Source organism: Argentina anserina, chromosome 5 (assembly GCF_933775445.1).
Source record: "Argentina anserina chromosome 5, drPotAnse1.1, whole genome shotgun sequence".
NCBI lineage: Eukaryota > Viridiplantae > Streptophyta > Magnoliopsida > Rosales > Rosaceae > Argentina > Argentina anserina.
This window is the reverse complement of record NC_065876.1, coordinates 21,894,584-21,921,309: the sequence shown is the minus strand read 5'-3', so window position 1 is coordinate 21,921,309 and position 26,726 is coordinate 21,894,584. Positions and strand designations below refer to the sequence as shown.

The window sequence follows — 26,726 nt, the reverse complement described above, 5'->3', positions numbered from 1 at the left end:
GAGGGCCGGGGTTTTGGTGGGAGAAACACAAGGGTCTGAAGAGTGAAGTGTCTACCCAATCCAGGAGCTGGGTTTTAAAGCTAATCAGGTTTGGGGTAATCTGGACACGTATAATGGTCAGCTTCATCTAGGTATACCTAATGTTTAAAACATTACTTGTGATTCACGTTAACAAACTCTGGTCAGTTCCTCTTAATTATGTCAATATAGAGACTGCTAGCTTGTATGGATTTACAGCTTTTGAACAAGACATTCTAATCGTCATCACCTTAACGGCTCCACTCTCATCAATATCTCCAAGAGGCAACTGCATTCAGGAAGAGACCCTCGATCGATCTAATGAAGCAAGTTAATCAGAAGAAAAAGGGTGATGGATCACCAATACTCTCTAATCATGGTTTGCCCATTTGGCCCTTAATTTCTTATTTCACCTCAATAAGAGAGGGAGCCATAAAACTCTCGCATGCATATATTGTCTCTTGTGTTTGAACGAAAGCCGGGAGGAGATGATATGTCTACTTTGGGTTTGGGCAGACCTTTTATCATTGAGTTGAACACTGAGCTTCAAAGGGAGAGAGTCCAAGGGGGAGAGCTAGAGCACTTGCGAAATCTTCAGATCGATGTTCATGATGCATAATATTGATGGTTAAATACTTGTAAGTTGTAACAGAAAGGATGACATACAAGTGATGATACAAACTGATTCAAGAGACAGTACATTCACTAGCTATATTGATCAGATAGCTTTGAGCTGGCATCAATATCCCCTTAATTAATCCACCCTGAAGACTAGAACACGCATGGGCAATGTACACAACGGACATGCAGGACATAATTTTGATTAGTATTTTAACTAGTTATAGGCTTCTCATAATCTCATTAGATGAAAGATTAAGAACCGATTTTAAAAAGATTAAGAATCGATCTCAAAATAATCAACAACGATGGAAGTTACAAATACTATGATTTTTTTTTTTTGCATGCATATAATGAATCGAACTCATTCAATGCTATGAAGTCAAGAACAACGTACGAATATCTCAGACTACAAAAATCTAAGGGAAGGAAATTTTACGGCCCTCCAATTGATTGGGTGCAAAGTACTATTGGAGTATTGGCTGCAGTAGATCGGATGAGCGACCTGCTAGTGATTCTATCAGGACCTCTGGTTGATTGATATTCATGAAGACATATTATTTGTTTAGAGAAAGTGTTAAGAGTTCATCATCTCATCATCTTGTTTGCGATCACTAGCAAAAGTGTTGTGGGGGTGGCAAACGTCCTCTATGCTGGTGTTGCTAGGCGTGCCAGTTCTTGACGAACAATGATTGTGAATGTGTGATGCTGCGCTTCCTGACTCCGGCGACGATGACATGGATGAGAACTTTCCCTGCTTGGTCCGTTGTGATAGGTCGCTTGAATGCTTCAAGCCTTCTTTCACGCTCTTAGTACGAGACGTGAGTCGATACTCAAATCACAGTCGTATGCAATTGAGCAGAGTTTACAAAATAGGTCGCCGTTCACGTGCTAAGGATGTTGTATCTTTAGCCGAGATGAATTGTTCGCTAAGGACAAGGGGTCTTTAGCAGGTTTGACAATGCTTGTTCGTTGGGTTTGCCCGGTGGGTCTTTTGAATTTTGATAGCTTGTGCGCTAAATAGTAAGATGAAAGACTGGTGTTTTATGCTCAAGTAGAAAAATCTGAACAAGGATATATAACATTACTCACATTAGCTAATTCAAAGTGCCTAAAGTGCCAATCCATGAATGCTATTATGGCGAGGTCAACTATCATAAGAGAAACAAGCAAGCCACCCTGGGAAAAGGTCAATGTTTCCAAGAAAATACATCACCTAAAACAAGCCGGATGGCTTAATGATCAACCTCATGCTTTAACAAATGGAAAGTTCCTACGATCGTTAAGTACATAAACTACAACTATTTTCTTGGATAATGATGAAACACAGAATGATCAACTTAATCGTGATTTAGTTTCTAAACTGAAGAGGCAAAACATAATTGTTTCATTATTGTTCATAACTAGTCAGAATTCAAACTACCAAGGATATTTGTATCAATGACTCTAAAAAGGAATTTTATTTATTAAAAAACAAGTGCCTATGTTCTGAAAAAATTCGCCAAACATCACAGGCTGCTTCCATTAATTAACATTCAGTGTTCTGAAGCGTTTAAACGTTTCCAAAATCATCAAAGAAAATTGCTCTCGCTGTATAACAGAATATGCCGCATCATTTCAGCTTCGTAAAGAGCTTTGGTGCAACCTGCATTGGAGAATGCTTTAGCAAAAGTACAGGAGTACATATAACCTGCATTGGAGAATGTTTTAGCAAAACTTACACATTTGTCGACACAAGACCAGAAATCAAAATATTGTCCAGTACAATGCTTGTGGCCGGTTTCATCACCTTGGATCCTCTTACCGCAATCCTGTTAAGATTATGAAAAGACACCGTATATATGAGGTATACTGTTTACAGCTGATTTGAGCAATAACATCTAATTTACTAACCCATATATATCTCTCTAAATGTTTTGGGTTATGTACATGTAACAACATTCAAGTTTGCCATGTATTACAGTTCACCACCAGTCAATTTCCAGTAAACAAAGAGACGCACTTGGTAAAGTCAAAGAAAAAGAATCAACAAATTTCCAATAATTCTTTCAGTATAAAAGACCTCAAGCCTCAGACCGGCCAAAGGAAAAGCTACTTTAGCAATCACCTCAACCACCAGTGACTACCTTTTGTAAATCATGTATCCAATGGAAGTATAAAAAAAAATTCCTAATTTTTTTCAGTATGAAAGACGTCAAGCTTCAGACTGGCCAAAGGAAAAAACCTCAACCACCTTCAGTGACTACCGCTCTTGTTTGTACAACATGTAGGACTTATCATTTGCCAACAATGAGTTTCCAAGTTTAAATATTTCACTACTAGATTCGTATTCAAATAACAAAATAAACAAAAAAGAAATAAAAATATAAAATAAAGAAAACATTGTGTTCTTCAACCAGACAATTCTTTTCCTGGCAACATTTTAAACTACAAATGTCCGAAATGCTGCAAAATACCTGAAGGGAGAGCCATTGTTTCACACATTTCGGCTTGCAGGAGTCTTCAAGGTACTTTTTTTGATCAACAGGTTCCTCGTCCGCCCTATATAGTTTAAGAATTAATAATGAGTGGAAAATAACTTGCAACCATACAAGCATGCAACCTATGAAGCACAGAAAGGGATGCAGGCTGTGATATGAGAAGAAGTGTAATCACATTGCAAAAACAGATGCTGGCTGTGATACGGGATGAAAAGTGTTGAATGACATTACAAAAACAATTCCACTGAGACTCCACAAGATAAAACGCGAAAGATTCAATACACCATGTTATAAAACAGCACTCTTTTTGTACGCCACAAATTTATCGAACCAAAGGCTCATGATACTAAAGGTTCTGTTTGAACCACAGGATGTTTAAATAACAGGATTAAGATGTAAGAGCTTATCATTCGCCTCCTATTCCTCAGAAGTCTTTATGATATAACGAAGCTGAACCTAGCTTTGTTCATGTTTAAAAGAATTTAAACAAATGAAGGACCAGACTGTGTTTTCTGTTTCTCTGATAGATGTTTAAAAGTATCTACCCAATAACAAAAAAAAAAGTCACCAGAAAACCAGGGCTTGGCTTTAAAATTAACTAATCTGAAGACCAAGAGTTGATATGCACATCAAAATTAGTTGATCAATGTCCGTACCCAATCTCTTACACGCGTAAAAATCCAGCTCCCCAGAGGATAATAAAACTTGGTCTTTTACCACAAAAATGGTCAACTAATTTGGCATCGTTGCATATCTAACATTACCAACGTCCTAGACCGCTCTCTTTCTGATTCTATCAAATGTACACAAGATCGAAGTCGTCACTTATCTTAGACAGCAACACTAAGGGGTTGCAGGGTGCTACCTTGTAGCATTCACCTATTCTAACAGGGAAGAAAGAGTCACGTATGTCAAATCAACGCACACACTTTCTCAATCTGTTGCAGAAAGAGGGAGGCCCTACTCTACAGAAACCGGTGGAAGCAACAATTGGAGAGCGAAAAAGACAAGAAATATATAGGTGCAGGTTGAACCACGGTACCAGGCATTAAATAAACAGACACGAAACAATTAAGAACTACTCAACTGCCTTTCGGACACTTATGTGTGGAAGTGCAACCATATGCAGCGAAAACAATAATTAGATGTTATCAACAAAACAGAACTAGCGCACTTACATAAGCAAATATACAGAGAAAGAGAGACAAGCTGAGAAGACACGAAAATCGGCACGACAGAGCCTCCAAGCAACCTAACTGCATCAACAGAACAACAGCAAAATAAATACCCTAAATTGGACAAGAAAGTATGAAATAAAAACGTAATACACATGACTTAAAACCCTAAAGTGGAACACCAACTAGATCTTAAGGCAACATTCAGTTCAGTTAATCTAGCATTTCCAGATCAACAGAAGAAAAAACAAATGGAATCTGAAGCGAAAACCCAAAAGAGATGGAAACTAGAACAAAGACCCAATGAATAGATCAGAAAATTGAATCAATCGAAAACACAGAAGCAAAAAAATCGTAGATTCATGGAGGTAGCCGGTGTTGATTGAAATAATAAGATGAGGGATCGAAGTGAATCTAGAGGAGAAAGAGAGGGGGCTTACTGAATCGAAAGCTCGTAGACTAAAACGAATGGAGGAGAAACTGCGTTTTTATAGGTCGCGTACCGACTCACATTAGCAAAAGCGACGTCGTTTTAGCGATGACCGAAATTGAAAATAATTAAATAATAGTGTGTTTTGGATAGGCTTTCTTCCTTTCTTCTTTGGTTAGGCTTCATTAGATTCAAGGATGTGTTTTTCTTCACTTCTCTTTCTTGTATTATTTTTTTCCGAAGAAAACACTTTTCTTGTTTAGAATATTTTCTTTCAAATATTTTTTTGGATCTAAAATATTTTCTTTCATTAGTTTAGTTTTCCAATTTTCTACATTTTTACTAACATGCATTGCATTAATTTCATATAGGTCTACACTTGCATCAGTGTGCCTTATATGGAAATTTCAATTGATAAGTCTTATATACTTCAAAAAATGGTTACAAAAAAAGTAAAATAAAACATTACACTTATAATTAGCCTAGAGAGTTTTGGGATCCTAAATCCGCTTTTGAGTTCAATTCATTTCCAGTGTTCCAGTCTTCTATAACTTTAAGCGTCATTTTAAGTGTCGACTTTACTAATAAAGGTGCTACTACTTGCACCGTCTGTTTTCCACAAATCTATTCACGGTCTTTGCTAGAGAAGCTTCAACAACACCAGGAAGCAAACCAAGGCATTGCAATGACCAAATAAGTGTTTGAAACATAATAATTTTAGTGATAATATTCCTATAATATTAATATAGAGTTTCATGTTTCTAGCGAAGTTCCTAATATAATTGATGTGGTAGAATGGACTTTTTCCTGATCCATGGTAGTGTGGGATCAATTTCCACCATTGAAGTAACAACGTACACCATTTTCAGGCCTAGGAGAATTTATATTAACACACCCTAAGATAAGGTATGAATACTCATCTGAAGTTTTTTTTTTTAAGTTCTAATTAATGTGGTTGAGTTGCATGTAGTATATATATATATATATATATATATATATATATATATATATATCAAAAGAACAAATATATTATTATATATGAAAAATCTATATTATTACTTGCCTTTATCTCTTTACAGTTATCTTTAGCTGATAAGTGATAAGTTTTGCAGGTTATAAGTTACAATTCCAAAGTTGTATAGAAACCAGAGATCACAATGAGTAAAGCTTTTTATTCTAGTTATGTAAATTTTTACAAATTCCAAAGAAGGAAAAGATCTACTCAGTAAATGAAGGAAATGCAAAAAACTGGGATAAACAATCTACTGAGTATGTTCCATTTATGCTCTCGTAAAGAGTTGAAATGTATGCTAAAACTAATTCATAAAGTAAAAGAACTTGTAATTGTTTGTTATTTTTCTAGATATGTGACAAATTGCAAGTTCCCTACAGATGGTTCATCTCCCAAATCTCTCAGATACATTGGAAGGTATTAGTTTAATATCATGTCATTGCCTAAGACGTATTTTCCATGCGAGGCTAATTTGTTAAGTACATCCATCAGATTTTGCCTACTTGAGTATCGATCTGTAAAACCTACTTGTGATTCACATATTTGTTAACTATTAATAACAGACACAATTGCTACTGCTTACAATACTGTAGCATGGTTGCTAATGTTCATAGAACATTATTATACGGTAGCATTTTTTTATACCCTGGTAACAAGAAAAACCCAAATGGGAAACCCAAATTTTTTCTACATATAACAAGAATCTATTTATGCATTTTGATTAGAGTTAAAGTTTTCTCATGCCACATACATAAAGAAAAACATTTGGTTTTGATGACAATAGATGCACATAATTGATTTAGAGACCAGTTTTAACCGAAAAGTAAGCAATTGAATGTAATGCAATTCTTATGAAACAAGGTTCTTTCTGAAGTTTTCCCAATGTCCTATCTGGTTGAGCAAGCAAGAGGGCAATCTTTTACTGGCAAGAAACGAGTATATATCAATATATTGTTAACTGCTTTATTTGTATTTGCACCACAAATAAGACCATAAAGAGTTTAAATTCATCGACGTATAGGTGTTACTGTAATATATTAATAACAAGTTAACTTATTTGCAGGCACTTGATCTGTTTCCAAGGAAGATACATGAAAAATCCTCAATTTTCCTTGGAAGCTATGATGAAGTCGAAGAAATAAAACTACTCTATAAGGCTACTTGAAATTTTTTCACATATAGGGTTTGTTTTTGTATTAATTTGATACGGGTTTCTTTGTTTAGATGAGGAAAATTGGAAATAAGCTCTAGATTTCGATCTATGTGGAATTAGGAGTTTGAATATATTCAAGTGAAACAGTAGAAAGTTATCGTTCTTCACATATTCATCCTAGTTCCTCAATCTTCAAATAGGTGGTATACTCCATGGTTTTTCCCTTAAAACTAATATAAATATTAAGTGCTATATATACTCATGCCCTAGATCTTATAGATACACCGTGTACGAATGTAATAATTATCTATAATGAATTCAACATGATCTTTTAAATACTTAGTAAGAAGCAAAAACACAATTTGTTACTTAATATAATATCAAGAAACCTAGACCGCCATCAAATTGAACTGGATACTACAACTTGTTCAAAACGAGTATAGTTGGAGATCAAAATGGAGACCATAAGACGTGTTAAGCTCCGAGTTGTTTTGTACTATAATGCTCTAAATTACTGTTTATTACTGATTCTTCTCACTCAAGTGCTGAACGGTCATGGCCTTCAGATGCCTTATTCTTTTGCGTTGCTTGGTCTGGTTTGTTATTTGAAACTTGTGCTCTCATTTCTTCAATCTGTAGAGGTTGTGTATATGTAATTAGGGTTTGGAGAAACTAATATTAATTTCATGCTCCAATATTATTTTTTGTTTCAAATGATTGCTTATATATCATATGAAATACCATTATGCCAAACTCTTAATTGGCTCCAGCTAAAGGTGTACCATAACAATTTAAACTCAATTATTTAATTAAAAAATTCTCATTTAATCAAGTCACCCACTATAATTCTAGCCCTAGTATATTGTAATTCGAGTACATATTCAGGAAAAAACATTGGGATCCAATTCCCATTTTCTAAAATAATGAATACGTAAGGTAAAGTATGATACCGACTATAGAGGTAAAATTAATCAAAATACAAGAAGTGCTTTAGTAATGAACGGATTCCGACACGGGATTGAGCCTCCTAACTAGGCTGGGTTCCAAATCCCATTTCAAAAAAAAAAAAACTATCTTTGGAAAACCATAAATCACACATCCCATATTATGTATAAAGGCTGAGAATCTAAGATGTTAACAACTTAACAATGGATCAAAAAATAACTCAAGAATGAACGTGGGTTTAAAAGGTAATACGATGACGAAATAAAAATGAGTTATATTGAGTTCTCAATGGGCTCATAGGGATATCATAGGTAATCTCTGATAGTATATGTAACAAGATTAATTAGCCTGAGTGAGGGTGGAGAATGAATTTGAGAATCAAACAATGATGGTAATTTGATTTGATATGCCATCTCCAACCAGCTCTAGAGTCTTAATCTCTACGTGGGGAAGCCCATTCTGATCATTAAAAAAGGGAGGCAAGTATGCAGAATGTTAAAAGTGAGAGCGTTAAAACTTTGAAAATTATCCGCTCTTGTAAATCGTGATTTTCTAGTTATCTCGTTTGTTTTTCAACCTTGCATAAAGATGATTATTCAAAGTATTAAAACTTAGAGTATCCCTTCACCAAAATACTAATTTATTTAATTGAATCATATGTAAATTACTTGTAAAATATGAGACTGTGAAGTTTGATTTGTACCGCACTGAGCAAGGATCCAATAGACTTATCAGGGCCAGTCTGCACTTTGTGCAAAGCTTCGGTTCCTTCTGCTTCTGCTTCTTCTTGTTCCTTTGGCTTATTGATATTACTGTTTGGATCTTTAGCTGCTGCTACTGATTTGATTACATCGTCTCTATCACTGCAACCGCATCCCATATTATTGCCCATCATACGACAAAACGATTAACATCCAATTTGTGAGGAGAATGTTATAATGATATAGGCCAAGGGGCCAATTGTATATATGTAGAAAAGTTTCCTAATTTTCATGCAATTCTAAACTTTCCTAGAATCAATATTAACATGTATATTCTTTACCTTTTTGGTCATCCTTGGTTAATGAATGATTATGAATCATTGTATATAACTATAACTACCCTAAATGGTCTGTCTTTCTATGAACATGTTTATGGTAAAATTAGTTGAATCATCCAATGTATGTATACATATCCACAAAAAAAAAATTCATGTACGTAAAAACTTGCACAAGATGAGAGAAACCTTATGGAATATTATAATTCAAAGTTAGAATATGATTCATTGTATCTTGTATTGCTCTATATTTAATTAGAGAAATTTTATTCACAAATCTCAAAAAACTAGATGCACATCCCTTTTTTCTTACACCCAATATTAGATTTTGTAGGTTTGTTAATCAACCAAAATATACATTTACTGTTTTATAATATAAGTTGCAAATTTGCAAAAACATTTCACTTTCCCTTTCTAAATTTACTATGAATGGAAATTCTATAATGGATTAATAAATTATTTCAATTAAATTTTATTTCTTTTCCCTTTCCATTTCTATTACAAATGGAAGTTATGTCATAGTTCATAATTAGTTTACCTTAAACTATTTCAATCATAATACATTTGATTTATTTATTTAACCTAATTTAAAAATTGTACATGACATTAACTAAATAAATTACAAACTTGCTCATGATTGAGGAAATTAATGACAAAACAATGAACAAATGAGTTCATATATGAATAGAATTGTTAATCTTCAACATCGACTAAATAATAAGTTGTGCTTATTGAGGTTTTCAACTTTTGATTATTTTAAAAATGTATGAATAGATGAATATATGCACCTTTGAATTTTATTTTTGAAATGAATGTTGTTTGTGTATTGTAGAAGAAAAAAAGGATGTGTATATAGTAGATAGGATGTGTATTTTAAATTAGGGCATTTAAAATATTTTAGGGGTGTGTATCTAATAAATTGTAAAAATATAAAAGGTAATTGTGTATTAAAAATGAGGTGTGTATCTAGTATTTAGGTATGTGTGAATAAAATTTCTCTCTTTTATTTATCAATCAAATATATTAATATACACCAAAGTTTACTTCTGTACGACATACATCGTAACTAGTTAATTTTTTATTGCTATTGCTAGATGTGTCTCCTCAGTAAGGGAATTTCAATTCAATCTCCAAAAACAGCTAGCTATTATACATCCTTGCTTAATAGACATCCCATGCATTCTCTTTTACAAATAACAAAAATGCTATTTGCGTGGAATAATGCCTGTAATCCAATAAAAAATCAACAAATATTTATTTTTAGAAACTTTTTGTACCTTCAAATTTAATATTAAACCTCCTTAATTGTTTGAATCTTAAGAACATAAAGTTAAATTATCCCAACAAATATAATAGTGTATATATATCTATATATTCATACACAAAAAAATATATATAAATTTCATTTTCTTTGATAAAATTTTGAAGATGGTGGGAATATTTGAGTTAGATTATGCAAGTATGATTATACAATTTGGAGCAAAATAATACTCGTTGACACTTAGCTAGGTTCCATATTATGTACCGTAATCGATGGTTGATTGGGTTAACATACTGGATGATGGGGTAAATGAGTATATAATTAGCTATCCTCAATTTCATTATATTAATTTAATATATTTCCTTTTCTTAGTTAAACTGTTTTGGTATAATGACATTAACTTTATTTGTGTTGTCACATTTCTCTTAAACAAATATTTATTGATATTATTTAATTAATATATTATGTGTCTTTATTAGTAATTATTCGTGAGTTGAAAAGGTCAACATCAATATCCAAATATTACTTTTGGAGGTATCAATATAAAAGCTCACCCTTCGTTATCACTTGAAGAAACTGAAACATATATTTCTCAAGTTTTTTGTGTGTTTCCAGCATTGTAACATAAATTATATATGAAACTGCTCTAAGAGGCAAAGTAAGGGTTATGCGTACCAGGATCTATTCCTGACCTCTCAAAGCTTTCCAAATAAAACTAAAATGGGTACAGCACGAGCAAAGTTACAAATGAAGACAATGAACATTATCAATGCCTAATCTAGGAGAGACAACTAAACCTTGGTTATGTGTGATACTTATAGCCTGACCGGAGAACCAATTCTAACAAACAAGAGATTTCATGCATGCCTGCAACTAAGTGGCTAATGTTGTTGTTGTTGAAATGCTCTTGTATGGTTTGGGGAAGGATTACACCTTGTCCCAAAAAAGTGAAGGGCCACTAAGTGGCTAATATGTGTCTCTGTCCTCAGGGACTGGAATATTGAAGCTGCCGCTAACAAAGCATTTGGCTATGACATTGTTGAAGCTTATTACAAGGCAACTTGCTTATATGCAAGAACCAATAGTGGAGTGATGACAAGGTTGTGAAAATTTTAAGTTGGTCATTCTATGAGATGCAAGTACATAATGAATTATGGGTGGCTCGATATATTTTAAAGAGGATCACAGAGAGATCGTTTGAGTAGTTTGATCTTTCTTCTAATCCTAAGCCAATGAACGGTGATTGGAACGGAGTTGGACTCACACAAAATTAGAAATTACAATATTCACTCCATGAAGAACAAATGAGTCTATGTTATCATCAAGCTACATAGAAATTGAAAAGCTGGGACTAGTATTCAATCTAGATTTCAAATGATTTTGTTTGAGTTCTTATAATTCGTGGAGTCTTACTGAATTGCAGAATCCATGGATTATTTAAACTCCGTATGAATTTGAGTATAATCTATTGTATTATATTTGAAAGAATTTAATAGATTTTACGATGGTATGTTGGTAAGATTTACTAGTTACTTATATCCTTATTAATTTTATACATGCATGTTAAGCAATAACAAACATCCATATGTATTATTAGGGATTAATATCTCATTTTTACATAATCCTAAAGTCACATGAGTTTGATTCAATTCTATAAACTTCCATAAGCATCAATAAAACAAAGGTACAAGATCAATATCACAAAGGTGCAACTATCTTGAATGAAGATCAGAAATATAATAACAATTTTATCAACTTACACCCAATTAACATTCAATAGTATTCTAAAATCTGAAATTCGATTGTTATACAATTGATTTTTTAGCAAAACAACTATTAGTACAATTATAAAAACAACCATCATTTCTTTTTTGCCTACACCAATTATACAAATCATAAGAAAAACTCGGAAAATTTATTTGAGCAATTAAAATAAAACACATGATTAAGAACATAATTTTTTTCGATCTTATTGAGAGAGAGAGAGAGAATCAAAATCTCATGTCTAGATGCTTGATTTCTAAAAAGCATGATATGGTGTAAAAACACTTCAAAACAAAATCAACTAATAAATGAAATCATTCAAAATCAATCTATTTTTAAATACCACCAGAATTCATAGGAATTTTTGAAATCTAAATTGAATATCTTGAGATTTCAATGAATTATTTAAAATCTTAATTGAATACCACAAAATTTCAAAAGATTTTTAAAATACAAAATAATCTTATAGAATCTTACTTGAATACACCCCCTAAGTCACAAAAATAAAATACTGGATGTATATAGTTAATTATATACACTCATTATTGGGTACGTTATTCAATTTATTGTCATTCTTGGTTGACCTCCTCACATACATCAAATGCATGTACTTCGTTTTAGTTGCATGTCCTCATGTGTATATATGTTTCAATTCGAACATTTTCAATTACTACAAACTATAAAAATCAATTGTATAGATCTCATAAACCACAATGACCAACACATCCAATAGCTTTCCCTTCAAAACAATAGAAACACACATGTTTATATATTTTCTAGTAGAATTCAATTACAAACTCACAACGACATATTTCTTAATCATTTAATTATCTGGCTTTTTTTCTATCATTTGATCATACTTCACTGCTTTTTCAATCTCGACACCCCTTTCTTTGGGTTTATTTTGCTCGTTAATCTCTTCAGGTTTCTTTATCTCCTTGACTTCTTCAATTTTCTTCATCTCGTTAATCTCTTCATATGGTTTTTTGTTACCTTCTTTTATTTCTTCTACTAGTTTCTCGATATCAACATTATCTTCTGCTAATTTCTTAATTTCAACAATCTCTTCCGCCGGTTTCTTGATTTCAACGATTTCTTCTAGTGGTTTATTGATATCGTTGATCTCTTCTGCTAATTTCTTGATATCTTCGATCTCTTTTACTGGTTTCTTAATCTCGGTGGTCTCTTCAGCTAGTTTCTTATCCTCATCGACTACTTTGTCTTCATGGGCAACTACAGCTGCTAATACTGATGTTGTTTCTGCTTCAGGTGCTTTAACTTGGTCGACACATATCTTCTCTTTCATTTCGGTCACAAGTTTAGGTTTTTCTTGTCCTTTTTCTTCTATGGGCTCAACGTCGACCTTCGTCATTTTTGGCTCAATTACTACTTCTGTTTCTTTTGGCTTTGATGGAATCAGAACTGCTTTCTCTTCTTCCTGTCAATCATTACAATGTGTGGGTCGTCATTTGAGCATTAGTTGAGGTAATGTGAAGATGTATTGGTGTGTATAGTAAAGTGCTTTCTTCGTAAATTAAAAGATTTGTGCAATAACAAGGAATTCTCATTATTTGTGTGACTAATTGATCACGAGGAAATGAGGAATCCTCATTTTCCTATAAAAATATAATCAATGTAATTCAAAACTAGTTTCGTAAAAACCACACAATGTCAGATCAAAGTAGTAGAGTGAAACCCTAAGGTTAGAAACATCCGTGAAGATGAAGTGTTTATATTGCAAAACTACTTAGCTCGACCATTTTCTTTAAAAAAATAAATAAGCAAGGCTCTTCGTTAGATTTGATAGGCTGGTAAGATTATCGTACATGCATGTTCTCTTTTACAATGTTTGCAACGAGGGCTATCATTATTAAGAAAACCCTCTTTGTATTCCTATGTTTTTAATTTTGAAGATTACGTACATAAAGACCTAGAATTCATTTTGGAAAAGAGGAAAGAATTAGATCATGATGGTAAATCATACCTCCTTAAGCAAGGCCCCAAGAGATGGTTGCTTATTCGCGTGGTCATAATCAGGTTGTGTTGAATACTCTTCATTCTTTAGAACAGGTGCTAGTGATGCAGAATCATTGGTCTTCGGTTCGCTAGCGCAATTACCCATAGATGCTAAGTTAGATTATGTGTTAAATCAGGTCTTCTTAATCTCTTTCTCTACGTTTTAGTGAGAGAAAGGTTGAAGAAGACTAACAAGATTTTCAGGGACTACCTTAAGTGGTGCATTGATTTATAGTAAAGGGCATACATTCTTCTAGTGGTCCAGAATATTTTTAGGAAATGTAGCAGTTAGTCATTTTGAAAACAATTTATGTTTAGCACGCAAAATGCATCAAACTGTGAGTAATTTATCTTAATATAGTATTTACAAATCATTATGTACGTGTGCCTAACTGCCTATAAATTAGAAATAGGCATTGCAACTCTGAAGAGAAATAAAGGGGAAGAAAAAGTACATAAATTTGTCAGTAATCTAGCAGAGCCAGCCAGATTGATCAACAAATACATGATCAAAATGGACAATTGGAGCGGTACCTACAAATCTACAACCCAATTTCACTACAATGGTACTTGCATATGTAAAAGGGTAAAAGTTGCACTATATATATTGCTTGCCATATATATTAATTAAGTAAAACATATATATTATTATTATTTTAAAACTAAAGCGGTCTTTGAAAGCCGGAAGCCTTGTGCAACCGCACGGTTGCAAATCTCAAATGTTGATTGTGATGGTTCGAATGAGTGATTGTCTCATTGTTGAACCATTAATATATATTTTTTAAAACAAGAACTTAATTAAAGGGTCTTTGGTGGAAAGGGAACTTCTCATGGGCTCTAGTCTAGGCCACTGGTGTAGTATGTTGGTGGTGGTTGTACACAGGTTTGTGCAATGCGACGTCGAGTTCGTTGTTCTTCCCAAACAAAGAGGACGACAAATGTGAGGAAGGCGTGTAACCTCCTTAGAGAAAGGGACTTGTGCGTAGTGGCGTCGGTAGCAAGCTAGGAGATCGGCGTAGGGATTTGTGGGTTCTTGAGTTTAAGGTTAAGCAACGGTGGATGTGTATAATTGGATTGATTTGTGCAGTGGTGACAATCCCTTCTTGTCGAACTTTGGTTCGCAAAGGGTGACGGCCACCTGGAATGGTAGTCCTCCAGACAAAACATCGGTGCCGTCGGTTCTGATCTCGTGGACTGACTTTAGTGGAATGCTTATCTGGGACATGACTTTAGGGTTTGGCTTTGGGTTTGGGTTAACAAAATATAGACTCTAATGTTGTTTTATTTGGGCCCTAAGTTTAGGGTAGCTTAGTTTGTATTCTTAGATAATCTACATTTTATTATGCACAATTTCGTATTTACAATAAACAGAGCGTAAACAATGTAATCAGCCTTAGCAAATTAAGTTATGTTAGTTGGTTGCTTGCTGTAGAATATGAATTTGAAAACAAATAAGAGTGCAGACACGTGTACAAATAAAATATAATTTATTGATAATCAAGCGCGAGGTTACAATCTTTGTGAACTCCTCTGATTCTATCTCCGTATGTAACTTGGCTCAAGGGTGACATGCACTTGATCTTGAGAATTTGAGTTTGGAATTGAATTTGATGAAGAACGAGCGATTTAGTAGCTTGATGATTCTTCGTGGACTTGAGTTTGGATTTGGATTTGATGAAGAACGAGCGATTTGGTAGCTTGATGATTCTTCGTCGACTTGAGTTTGGATTTGGATTTGATGAAGAACGAGCGATTTGGTAGCCTGATGGTTCTTTGTGGACTTGAGTTTGAATTTGGATTTAATGAAGAACAAGTGATTTGGTAGCTTGATGATTCTTCGTGGACTTGAGAGACTTCAGGATTTCTCGAGAGTGATTTTGCTCAAGTGATTTTCTCTCTTCTTCTCAAGTCTCATTCTCTTCATGTTGAAGGGGGTATTTATAGTGTCAAGACTTCTATTTTATAGAATATTTTAATGACACTAAAATAATAATATTTCTTTAATTGTATAATTAAATCAATATGTATTTCTTAATTAATTTAAAATTAATTATTCTCATAACTAAATTAAGTAAAAAATAATTGATTTAATTATAACCGTTAAGGAAACTTATTAATTTAATCAAATGTCCGATTACTATTTCGAATCGTCAATCACATTCAATTTCCGATTTAAGTCAGAATCACGTAGCTTCGATTACGATCATCCATTTATGTGCTGACACGAGTTTTATTCGGATCCGCACTAACTTTGTTGACTTTTGGGCTACGTGTGCAATTTTGTTGGGCTCTTGGTTGATTTAATCATTTAATGAAGATGATATACTTCATTAAATTTCATGTGTCTACAAATGCCCCCACTTCAAGTCGTGCTGCGGACATGTCGTCGTCACGTGTCGAAAGCGCAGCTTGAAGTATGCACTTTGATTTGGAGAATTTGTGGAGCTAGCTTCCGAGGCTCCGCAAATTTTGTAGTAATCTTTCCATCATATAGTTGTTTGAAGCTTAAAAGCATATAATATCTTGCTTTGTTATTGCATAGAGATTCCACCACCGAAAGCATGTTTTGCTTTAAATTACTTTGTGCTTTCTCTTTACTTTCAATTGCGATGCATAACCCGGCTGTGATTCTGCTGATTTCATGTCGGTACATGGTTGTAATCTTTGAGTAGAGGACTGCCAGCTTTGTTAATTGGGCATGACAACGGAGCATATAATTTAGTGGAGGAAAGCTAATGTCGGTGAGCTAATATGAGTGAAAAGGTTCGGGAAAGCAGAAGAAAAAGAGCAAAAGGTTCCAAGAAATGAAGGGCATTATTGTGCCAGGATGGTAAGCATATTCGTGTCATTGATGTTGATGATGGTGATGATAAGGACCTTGCATTTGTCATCATCAAGAATCAAAGCATAAACACAACTTTTGCTTTATCAAAAGCCTAAAGCCCTTCTGTCAATCCTTGTTTATCAAATGCTTTTTAGGCGAACATCTTTCCAGGGGCTTGACGACCACTCTATAGGAGATAGCATACAACTTGCCTTGTATATCATCCAAAATTGCCAGAACCTTCTTGTCTTTTATCCTACCAAAAAGTCCATCCCCAACTTTTTAGCAATTCTTTTTTTGAATTGCTTCCAAATCTGGAATATTTTGTTTACATCTAGTACTATAACAACATCATCATCGCCTCATCCCCAAATTTTCAGCAATTCTTTTTTTGAATTCCTTTCAAATTTGGAATCTTTTTTACATCTAGCACTATAACAACATCATCATGGCCTTCCTCTTCACTGTCACTTAACATATTACCGACCTCCATCAAAGTCTCAATGCAATTGTTTAAGTCAAGCCCCACTTCGCCAAATTATAAAAGCATTTGGCAGCCTTCTTCTTGGTCACTATCTTCCTCAAATTGACCGTGTATGACCGGAAACACTATGTCCATATTGACAGCAAGGTGATCCGCAAAGTCAGACCATGACTTGAAACCTAATTCATGCAAAAAGACTTCCGACCAAGAACAACCGAAATCAGACAAGGCCAACATAAGGATAAGGGAGCCCATTGTTGCGCAGAACAACAGTCAAGGATGGTGGTGACTGGTCAGCCCATCGCAAAACCACCGATCCGCAGCCAACCGCAGCAGCCTCATGACCCGATTTGCCTCTACGAATCCATTCCATTTTTAGCTCTTCAAATCTTGAGCATTTGGATCTAATTTGTTGAATAACCAGATGGGTTCTCCAATCAACTTTCAATCTCTTCAATAACCTCCAATGAATCTAATTCCACTCAAATGACTCTGCTTCAGTGATGGGGCTGTAAGTACTTGGAAATCCAGCTCCCGTAATCATACTGCCCAACTCGTTCATGATAATCACTCTAATACCTGATCGGTCCAATTTCCAGGCTGCATCCGTATTGACCTTGCAAAAACCCGATGAAGGAGGAGACCAAGAAAGAGAGGATGATTCCTTGATCAGACCGCCAGGCAGTAGAGAAGTGGATGAAGATGGTACCATTTACTTTGATGATTCCTGTTTGTGCGGCTGGGAAGAGGAGAAGAGAGAGGGAGAGAGAGAGAGAGAAGGGGGGATTATGTATTGACTAGTTGACCTGGTTTTTTTTTTTTGCTTAAATTACGGATTCTTTAGCATGTTTAGCAAACATGCTGTCATGATGTCTTTCTAAAGGCTCGGCTCCAGTTCGGCTTGGCTCCTGATCGGCTCCGGTTCGGGTATGTGATCCTTTTTTTTTAGGATATTGACAACAATTTGAGTCGCGGTCGATCTAGCCATTTGACTGCTTTCAAAACGCGTTGATTTCTGGTAGATTTGAATAATGTAAACGACCTAATTGCTTAACTGCTCTCATTTCATAGAATTGACAACACTCAATAAAAGCGTTTTAGACTTTACACATCATATTCACCACGGTGGCTTTCAAGAGTTTCAAGAACGTAAACGACCTAATCGCTTGAATGCTCTCAATTCATAGACTTGACTTGACATCACTCAATAAAAGTGTTTTAGGATTTATGCATCACATTCAGCATGGCGGCTTTCAGGAGTTTCAAGAACGTAAACGACCTAATCGCTTGACTGCTCTCATTTCATAGACTTGACATCACTCAATAAAAGTGTTTTAGGCTTTACGCATCACATTCTGCATGACGGCTTTCAGGAGTTTCACGGACGAGACAATCACTATCCTCAACGATGTTAAAGATGAGCAACATGATGGCACCACCTTAGCCGTATATCCCTTGCTTACCTAACCATTCGCTTTTAAAGCCCCATTCTATGGCAGTTCAACTCCCGTCTTGCAGTGGACTTAAGCAGTGAAATAAGAATTTGCTCTATGATTGGTAGACAAACCCTTATTTTTATTTTGATGTGACTGAACTTAATATTGTTATTCTCAAATTGCCTACGTATCTTTCTAAAGAAGGAATCAAGTCATCACGTAGTTCAAAGGTTTTTTTGTTTTTTTGTGCCTTGTGCAGTTTAAGCTCATGCAGGCGTGAAACGTTTTTGTTTTGTTTTGTTTTTTCATGTTTTATGCAGTTTAGGCTCGTGTAGACTTGGAGCATTTTTGTTTTTTTTTTTGTTCTTTTTTTTTGTCTTGTGCAGTTTAGGCTCGTGCAGACTTTGAGCATACTTTGACGTTTTCAAGCATGGTACTTCTTCAAGAACTTGCCGTTAATGAGACCGATCCTCAAACCGTGGGTGTATACTTCTCTGACGACGTAAGGACCATCCCACTTTGACTTGAATTTTGGGCCAGTATTATGCGTCATAATGATGGGTCTTCGAACAGCAAGAACTAAATCATCAATTTGAAATGACCATGGTCGAACACCTTTGTTTAAGGCGTGTGACATCAGAGCTTGGTAGCATTTCAGGTATTGTTGTGCATCAAGCCTCTTCTCGTCCAAAGCTTCTAACTCTTCAAGGCGCAATTTGACATTTTCCTCATTTGTGAGACATTCTTGCAAAGCGATCCTCAATGACGGAATTTCTTTCTCTAATGGTAACACGACTTCGACACCATAGACGAGACAATAAGGTGTAGCATTTGTGGCTGTCCAATTTCTCATGCCAATCCCTATGCTTCTTGCTGACAGTTTTCTTCAGAATGTTACAAAGCGTTTTATTGAATGCTTCTGCCAAACCATCTGCCGAAGCATTGTACATAGAAGAGATGTGAAGCTTGAAGTGGAATTTCTTGCTCAACTTTTCTGTTGAGGTATTCAAGAAGTACTTGGCGTTGACTGTGATGATGCATCGCGATATACTATAGTGTTGTATAATGCTTCTCGTAATGAAGCCCACAACATTTTCTTTATTAATTTTTTGAGCAGTATCGCCTCTGCCCACTTTGATAAGGAATATATGGCTGCCAGAATGTATATATGACCAGCCATTGATTTCAAAGTGATAGGTCTGATTGCATCAATTCCCCATACATCGAATGGGTGCGAAGCAATTGTCGGATGCAATAGCTCATGTGGTTGATGAATGAAGTTGGCATGAAACTGACAAGCTTGGCATTTCTGTGCGTACTCCATACAATCCTTGACCATGGTGGGCCAATAATACTCTAGTCGTCTTATTTGAAAATATAACTTTGGTCCTGACTGATGTGCTCTACACACTCAAGAATGAACCTCTTTCATGGCGTTGACACTCAAGAATGAACCTCTTTCATCTTTTCCCAAGCATCGAAGGAGTACTCCGTCAAATGACCTCTGATATAAAGTTTCTTTATAGTAGAGAAAATGCGGTGCTCGCCGTTTGATGCTCCACCTTTCATTCGAATCTTAGAGAAGTTTGTTGTGCTCAAAATAGTCGATAAAATGATGTCTCCAATCTTCAACATCATTGGTGTAAACTGACAGTACTGGCACACTGGAGTGAATGCTTTGTTGTCACGACCTACCTTTGGCAAATTGGGATGTCCAAAATTTTGTCTCCAGACAATGCCAAGTTTGCCTGCCATTTGATTTTCTTTCTGTGGCACATGTATGAGTGTAACATTATCAAAACCCTTCAAGAGTTGTGTTGCGAGTTGGAAATAAGGTACCAAATTTTCCTTCTTGACCTCGTAATTAGTGAGCAGTTGATCAATCACCAACTTCGAGTTTCCATACACTTCGAGACTTTGGATTTCAATTTCTAACGCTGTTTGCAATCTCATGATCAACGCTTGGTACTATGCGACATTGTTGGAGCACAGTTTCCGAAGAGTGAAAGAATAAGACAATATATGTTTTTGTCGAGAGAAAAAGATAACACCAGCCTCTGCTCCGTCTGCCTTAGATGAGCTATCGAAAAACATCTTCCAAGTAGGGAGAACCTCTGCAAGGAAAACTTCCTCGTCCGGGAAGTCATCTGAGATTTCCCAATCCGCTGGAATAAGGTGGTCAGCCAAGGTCGGTCGTTTCACTGCTTTAGCAGGAACATATATGATGTTGTATTGATTTAATAGTAATGCTCACTTAGTCATGCGCCCGGTTAGAACTAGTTTAGATAATATGAACTTATGTAAACTTGCATGTAATGCCTCAACTTTTGAATGACGAAGACGAGTGCAAGACACATCTTCTCTATCGGCGGATAATTTAGCTCAGGTCCGGTGAGGGTCCGACTTAAGTAGTACACGGCTTTCTCCTTTTTGGTTTCATTTTCTTGCGCAAGAAGGGCCCCAAATGATCTCTCTTGAGCCGCGATGTAAAGGATAAGAGGTTTCCCGGCGATAGGTGCACCCAACACCGGAGGATTTGCTAGGTATTTCTTTATGCTCTCAAAGGCATTGCGACAAGCTTCATCCTATACAAATGGAACATCTTTCTTCATGAGTTGACTGAATGGTTGGCAACGGCCCGCCAGGTTCTATATGAACCGTCTGATGAAGGAAAATTGTCCTTGGAGGTCCTTGGAGGCTTTTAAACTCGCACAAATTTCTTGGCTCTGGCATTTTTTGGATGGCTTTAATGTTGGATTGTTCTACCTCGATGCCTCAGTGCTTCATGATGAATTGTTGGTTGAATCACTTAAGTATGATTATGTGTATTTATGTGTGAAACTACCTACTCCAAAGTATAGGAGGTCACATTTTAATAAGGGAAAATGTAGAGTATCGTACCCAAGGGAATGGGGGATACTCAACTCTAATTAGATTTCCGCAACAAAAACTAAAAAACATGCATTCTAACTTTTTACAAGTTCACAACCTTAGCCCTTTGGAAGCTAAGAGTCATAGAGATAGTATTAACCAGTGGTAGTGAATCGACTTGGTTGATTTTAGAATTAAGCTAAGCAAACTAATTCTTGCACAAAAACAACAAAGAAAGATAAATGTAGAGATAGAATCAAAAGAGGAGTAGAGACTTAGGTATTGCACCTAGCCTTACTCATGCACAAATGTAACTCAATATTAATGCATAAACATATTTGACAAACTTCCCCCTAGTGTTTGGTGAAGCTACTAAGAAACCAACTAAACATGCAATTTAACAAAATCTTTTGGAGCCAAATTAAATCACACAACCTTAGTCCCAATTATATTACCTTATAATACAAGTGGGTTATGTACCACAAGCATAACACCCCCTTAGAGTAATTACACTCATGGCACAAATATTAAGTTCAAGGTAAGAAATTCAAGCAACTTAATATTTCCAGTAAGAAACACTAAACCACCACCTAAAGACTACCGATGCTCACAGATTCAAGAAGTTGTCAAGTTCAAGTTCCGAATCATTAATTACCTAAACATGTTTTTAGGTGACAAAACTAGCAACACATTTAGTAAACATTTTGAGTGTAGAAGCCCATAGATTTAACATGCATCAACATTAATTAAAAGTAATTAGCACATGAGTTTGGCTAGGGCTAGCCTAGCCTCAAATCCAACTACTTACAACCCATTAAATACAACAAATCCTTGAAAATGAAATACATCAAAAGAGAAGTAGAGTAAGAGAGAAGAGATTACCAAGGGTTTGGTACAAATAATACCAAACCGTACCTCTAAAGGTTCACTACCCACAAATAGGGGTGTTAATTGAAAACCGAAAACCGAAAAAAAAACCGAACCATAACCGAAAAAAACCGAAGAAAAAAAAAAACCGCACCAAACCGCAAAAAAACCGCACCAAACTGAAAGATTTGGTGTGGTTTTGGTTTGGGATGTTTGGAAACCGAAACCGAACCGAAAAACCGAATAAATATATATATTATAAAGAAATTATATTATTTATAGATATATTTAATATACATAATTAAATATGTTATCGATCGAGAGCCAAACTTTATCAAAATTCGGTGAATTTTTTACCATATCTGTATTTATATATGCTGATCACATCCGACGGTCGAAATTTAATAATTTGAAATTTAGATATTGGAACCACAACATGTCTACTAATGTGGTATAACTTGTTTAGTGGTCTTTTTGCAAATGTATGCAGTTGTGAAGCAACTATATCTTATAAATAGAATTTTGCAAATCTGTCCGCATGATACGTTACGTATAGTAAAATATGGTTATGGTAAAAAAATCACATATTTTCGATAACGTTTGTGTCCCGATCGAGGCGGTCAACCCTTTTTACGCTTATTATCACCTATGGGTAGTCTTATCCCTGGAACGTAAAATTTTTGAAAATTTTACACTAGCTGCTACATCACATATATGTGAGAGTGTGTGCATGAAAAAATCCACCAAAACTAGTCAAGAAGGAGGGGGTAAGAACAAATTCACTTAATTAGATGAAATTAAGTTAATGTTGACCACATCGATCGAGACCCAAATATTATCAACATTAGATGAATTTTTTACCATATCCTTATTTAAATATGTTGATCACATCTGACGGTCAAAATTTAATATTTTGAATTTTAGACATTGGAACCACAACATGTCTACTAATGTGGTATAACTTGTTTAGTGGTCTTTTTACAAATGTATGCATTTGTGAATCAACTGTATATTATAAATAGAATTTTGCAAATATGTCCGCATGATGCGTTACGTATTGTGAAATATGATTATGGTAAAAAAAATCACATCTTTTCGATAACGTTTGTGTCCCGATCGAGGCGGTCAACCCTTTTTACGCTTATTATCCCCTATGGGTAGCCTTATCCCTGGAACGTAAAATTTTTGAAACTTTTACACGAGCTGCTACATCACATATATGTGAGAGTGTGTGCATGAAAAAATGCACCAAAACTAGTCAAGAAGGAGGGGGTAAGAACAAATTCACTTAATTAGATGCAATTAAGTTAATGTTGACCACATCGATCGAGACCCAAATATTATCAACATTAGATGAATTTTTTACCATATTCGTATTTAAATATGCTGATCACATCTAACGGTCAAAATTTAATATTTTGAATTTTAGACATTGGAACCATAACATGCCTACTAATGTGGTATAAGTTGTTTAGTGGTTTTTTGCAATTGTATGCATTTGTAAAGCAACTATATCTTGTAAATAGAATTTTGCAAATATGTCCGCATGTTCTTTTTATTTCGTTAAGAATCAAGTAGATAGACAAGGAAAGAAACTCCGATTTTCTTTACAAAATAACCGAAAGAAAAACCGATATAAACCAGAGAAAAACCAAACCGAACCAAACCGAACACAATTGGTTTTTGAAAAAAAAAGTGAAAATCAAACCGAACCAAACCGAATAAATAGAACGGTTTGGTGTTCGGTATCACCTATAAACCGAACCATTCACACCGATTAACACCCCTACCCACAAAGATGTAATAAGAAAGAAAGTGCTTCTAAGTATGAGTAGAGGATGAAGAGGGTGCAGTGAGTATGACTTTGGTAAAACCTCTACACTATCACAACTCTTTACTCCAACCCAAATCTATGAAACAAGTTTGTGATTGATCAAAGGTGTAAATAATCTTTAGTTTTTGGTGAAAACCCAAGACACTTTACACTTCTCTTTGCACAACTTTATATCTATGACTTTGGCCTAAGAAAACTATGTTAAAACTATGGAAAATATGAGGTTTTGATGGAGTTTTAGTGTGGTGAAGGAGATTGCACGAATTTGTGAAGAATGAGGATATTTAAATGCCTTAAGGTCACAAATGAATAGTGGAGATGTAAGAGGATGAATGACTAGATATGGTGGATAAATGTGGAAGCACAAATTGTGGATCTTGTTCTTGAAATGGTCCCATTCATTTGTCTTTTCTATTTTAAATTTAAATCCCCAATTCATGGAGTACAAATTGTAGATCTTGTTCTTAAAATTGCCTTGTTCATTTGTTTTCTTCTATTTTGAATTTAAATTATAAATTAAAATCCACAATTCATGATTCACCAATATGGTTCATTGACTTGTTGACTTTAACCACCACCATTTCCGGCAACCACATTCTTATCGCCAGAGTTTAACCGGCATTTTCCGGCGTTGACTTTTGTTTTCTTGTGAAATCTCCACATTTGCTCTTTTTGGCTTGAAACTTTCACCTGAATCCAGAATGTGCGCTAAATCCACTCGTTTTGACGTGTTTCCGATCATTTGCACATTTTCCTAGTATGAGTAAGAAACGTAATAAGAAATAAATAAATATATAAAAAGATAAAGTAAAAGAATAAGAATAAGACAAACATTATTAGGTTAATATTAACCTAACAAACTACCTCACACTTAGACTTTGTTTGTCCTCAAACAAACAAAAACTAAAGTAACACAGACCAAACTAAATGGATCACTTGCTTCCATCTTGAATTCAACCAATTTCCTATAAAGAACCATGATATCAATTGAGCATGATTAGAAATTAAAATTTCAAATAAAAACTAAATGGTCATGTTCAAGAAAGTATATATATGTGTAGGCCATGTGTGTCATTTTAAAGTCATTCATATACGATTAACTGGGACTACATTTACCTAACCATCAAACTCACATGGATACACTCATTTTCACTCAAAAGCAATTCAATGGACACGCTTTCCATAGGCTTGCTCTTCAATCTTTTCTTCACATGATCATTGCATGAGTTCTCTCGGATCACAAGGTCTTTTATTTTGGTTGTATAGGGCTTAAGGCGGGAGCTTAAGAAATAAATGAAATATATCACAAATTCTAAGCCTCATGGTAAGCAATTCTCTTGTTGAGATCCCATAATACATTTTCACAATTCTATGTGCTTTGTAACTTCCTCATTCCACAAACTCAACTACAACTAGACTACTAAATTATTCTCCTCATTCTTTTTGGATTTTTTAAACTATTTTTTTTCACAACAATTTGTTTTTAACTAGCACTAATTTTCGGTAACCTAGTCCATATTTGATTTTGAGTGATTCTTTTGATATTGTGAACATGTCTAGAGTCACCATTTTTTTTTTCTTGGCTACACACAAGACTAATCTACCCCACCTCACACTTATTCTTTGAAATATCTCAAACTCATTTACATGCACCAAAATAACAATAGGACTCACATTGCTTACCACTTGGCTTAGAGAGGATAGAAATGAAAAGGCTAACACAAAACTACATAGGCTCAAATTGGCTTACTAATGGATATTTTTAAAGGATAAAAACTATTTGGCCTTGGTGGATACGTAATGCCTTGGTCTTCCCCAATAACAACTCATTCCTTGATAAAAGTCTCGAAAGATTTAAAGCAAGTTTTAGATTGCAAGCACAATGAATTAATCACACAATGAAACAACTAGTGCATTAGAAACTTTTATGCACTCTCATCGGCTCAAAATCTCACATAGGTATAGATCGTTTCAACAAATATAGTCATCATCTTTCACACATGAATGAATTTTAAAATGACATAGACAATATGACTCTAAACACATGTGAGCACAAAATGTCAAATCCTCCTATTAACAAAGCATTGATTTTTAACCGCTAAACATGCTCAAAATCAATCTATCCAAATATGATGATTGTTTTGTTATTGGAACCAAGCAAGTAAACCACAAACAAACTTGTTTTTGCATTTTTCAAAATATCTCAATTTTTATGGTTTTATTTTATTTTATAAGGTAAACATAAAAAAAATTATAAGGAATGAAATTACTTAGCCTTATACCTCACACTTAATTTACACATTATCCTCAATGTGCTGTGAACAATAGTGAAACAAATATAAGGTATAAACTATGCTTATTAATTACCACATGTTAGTCAATACAAACTAACCAACACAATTGCATAGCAAGCACCTCACACTTAAAACATCATATAGTTTTTAATGTGGTATGAAGCTATTAAGATCCTATCAATGTTTTTGGAGAGCATGCATAAGTAGG

The 26,726-nt window shown here is 34.7% G+C and overlaps 2 protein-coding genes across 2 annotated transcripts; one reads left to right on the top strand and one right to left on the bottom strand.

Annotated features, from left to right (window-relative positions):
* Positions 1 to 2,067: 2,067 nt before the first annotated feature.
* On the bottom strand, positions 2,068 to 4,372 carry LOC126795270 (cytochrome b-c1 complex subunit 6-1, mitochondrial-like). The gene is made up of 4 exons (XM_050522114.1): positions 4,295 to 4,372; positions 3,093 to 3,177; positions 2,358 to 2,447; positions 2,068 to 2,281 (listed from the first exon to the last, which is right to left on the bottom strand). Coding segments are annotated over exons 1-4 (210 nt in total). The 5' UTR covers positions 4,297 to 4,372; the 3' UTR covers positions 2,068 to 2,248.
* A 1,144-nt stretch (positions 4,373 to 5,516) lies between these two features.
* Positions 5,517 to 6,898, top strand: LOC126795739 (fructose-1,6-bisphosphatase, cytosolic-like). Its single transcript, XM_050522505.1, has 7 exons — positions 5,517 to 5,538; positions 5,591 to 5,621; positions 5,913 to 5,990; positions 6,085 to 6,150; positions 6,327 to 6,459; positions 6,595 to 6,669; positions 6,797 to 6,898. Exons 1-7 carry the CDS (start codon positions 5,517 to 5,519, stop codon positions 6,896 to 6,898), a joined length of 507 nt encoding a protein of 168 aa, XP_050378462.1.
* The last annotated feature ends 19,828 nt before the right edge of the window (positions 6,899 to 26,726 follow it).

What these genes read in the sequence shown, in the direction of transcription:
- LOC126795270 (XM_050522114.1), bottom strand. An exon ending in AACAATGGCTCTCCCTTCAG is followed by an intron (nt 2,448 to 3,092) that starts GTATTTTGCAGC and finishes TAATCTTAACAG; the next exon opens with GATTGCGGTAAGAGGATCCA. An exon ending in GGTCTTGTGTCGACAAATGT is followed by an intron (nt 2,282 to 2,357) that starts GTAAGTTTTGCT and finishes TCTCCAATGCAG; the next exon opens with GTTGCACCAAAGCTCTTTAC.
- LOC126795739 (XM_050522505.1), top strand. Translation starts at nt 5,517, where the DNA reads ATGGACTTTTTCCTGATCCATG. An exon ending in GGACTTTTTCCTGATCCATG is followed by an intron (nt 5,539 to 5,590) that starts GTAGTGTGGGAT and finishes CACCATTTTCAG; the next exon opens with GCCTAGGAGAATTTATATTA. An exon ending in TGGGATAAACAATCTACTGA is followed by an intron (nt 5,991 to 6,084) that starts GTATGTTCCATT and finishes TTATTTTTCTAG; the next exon opens with ATATGTGACAAATTGCAAGT.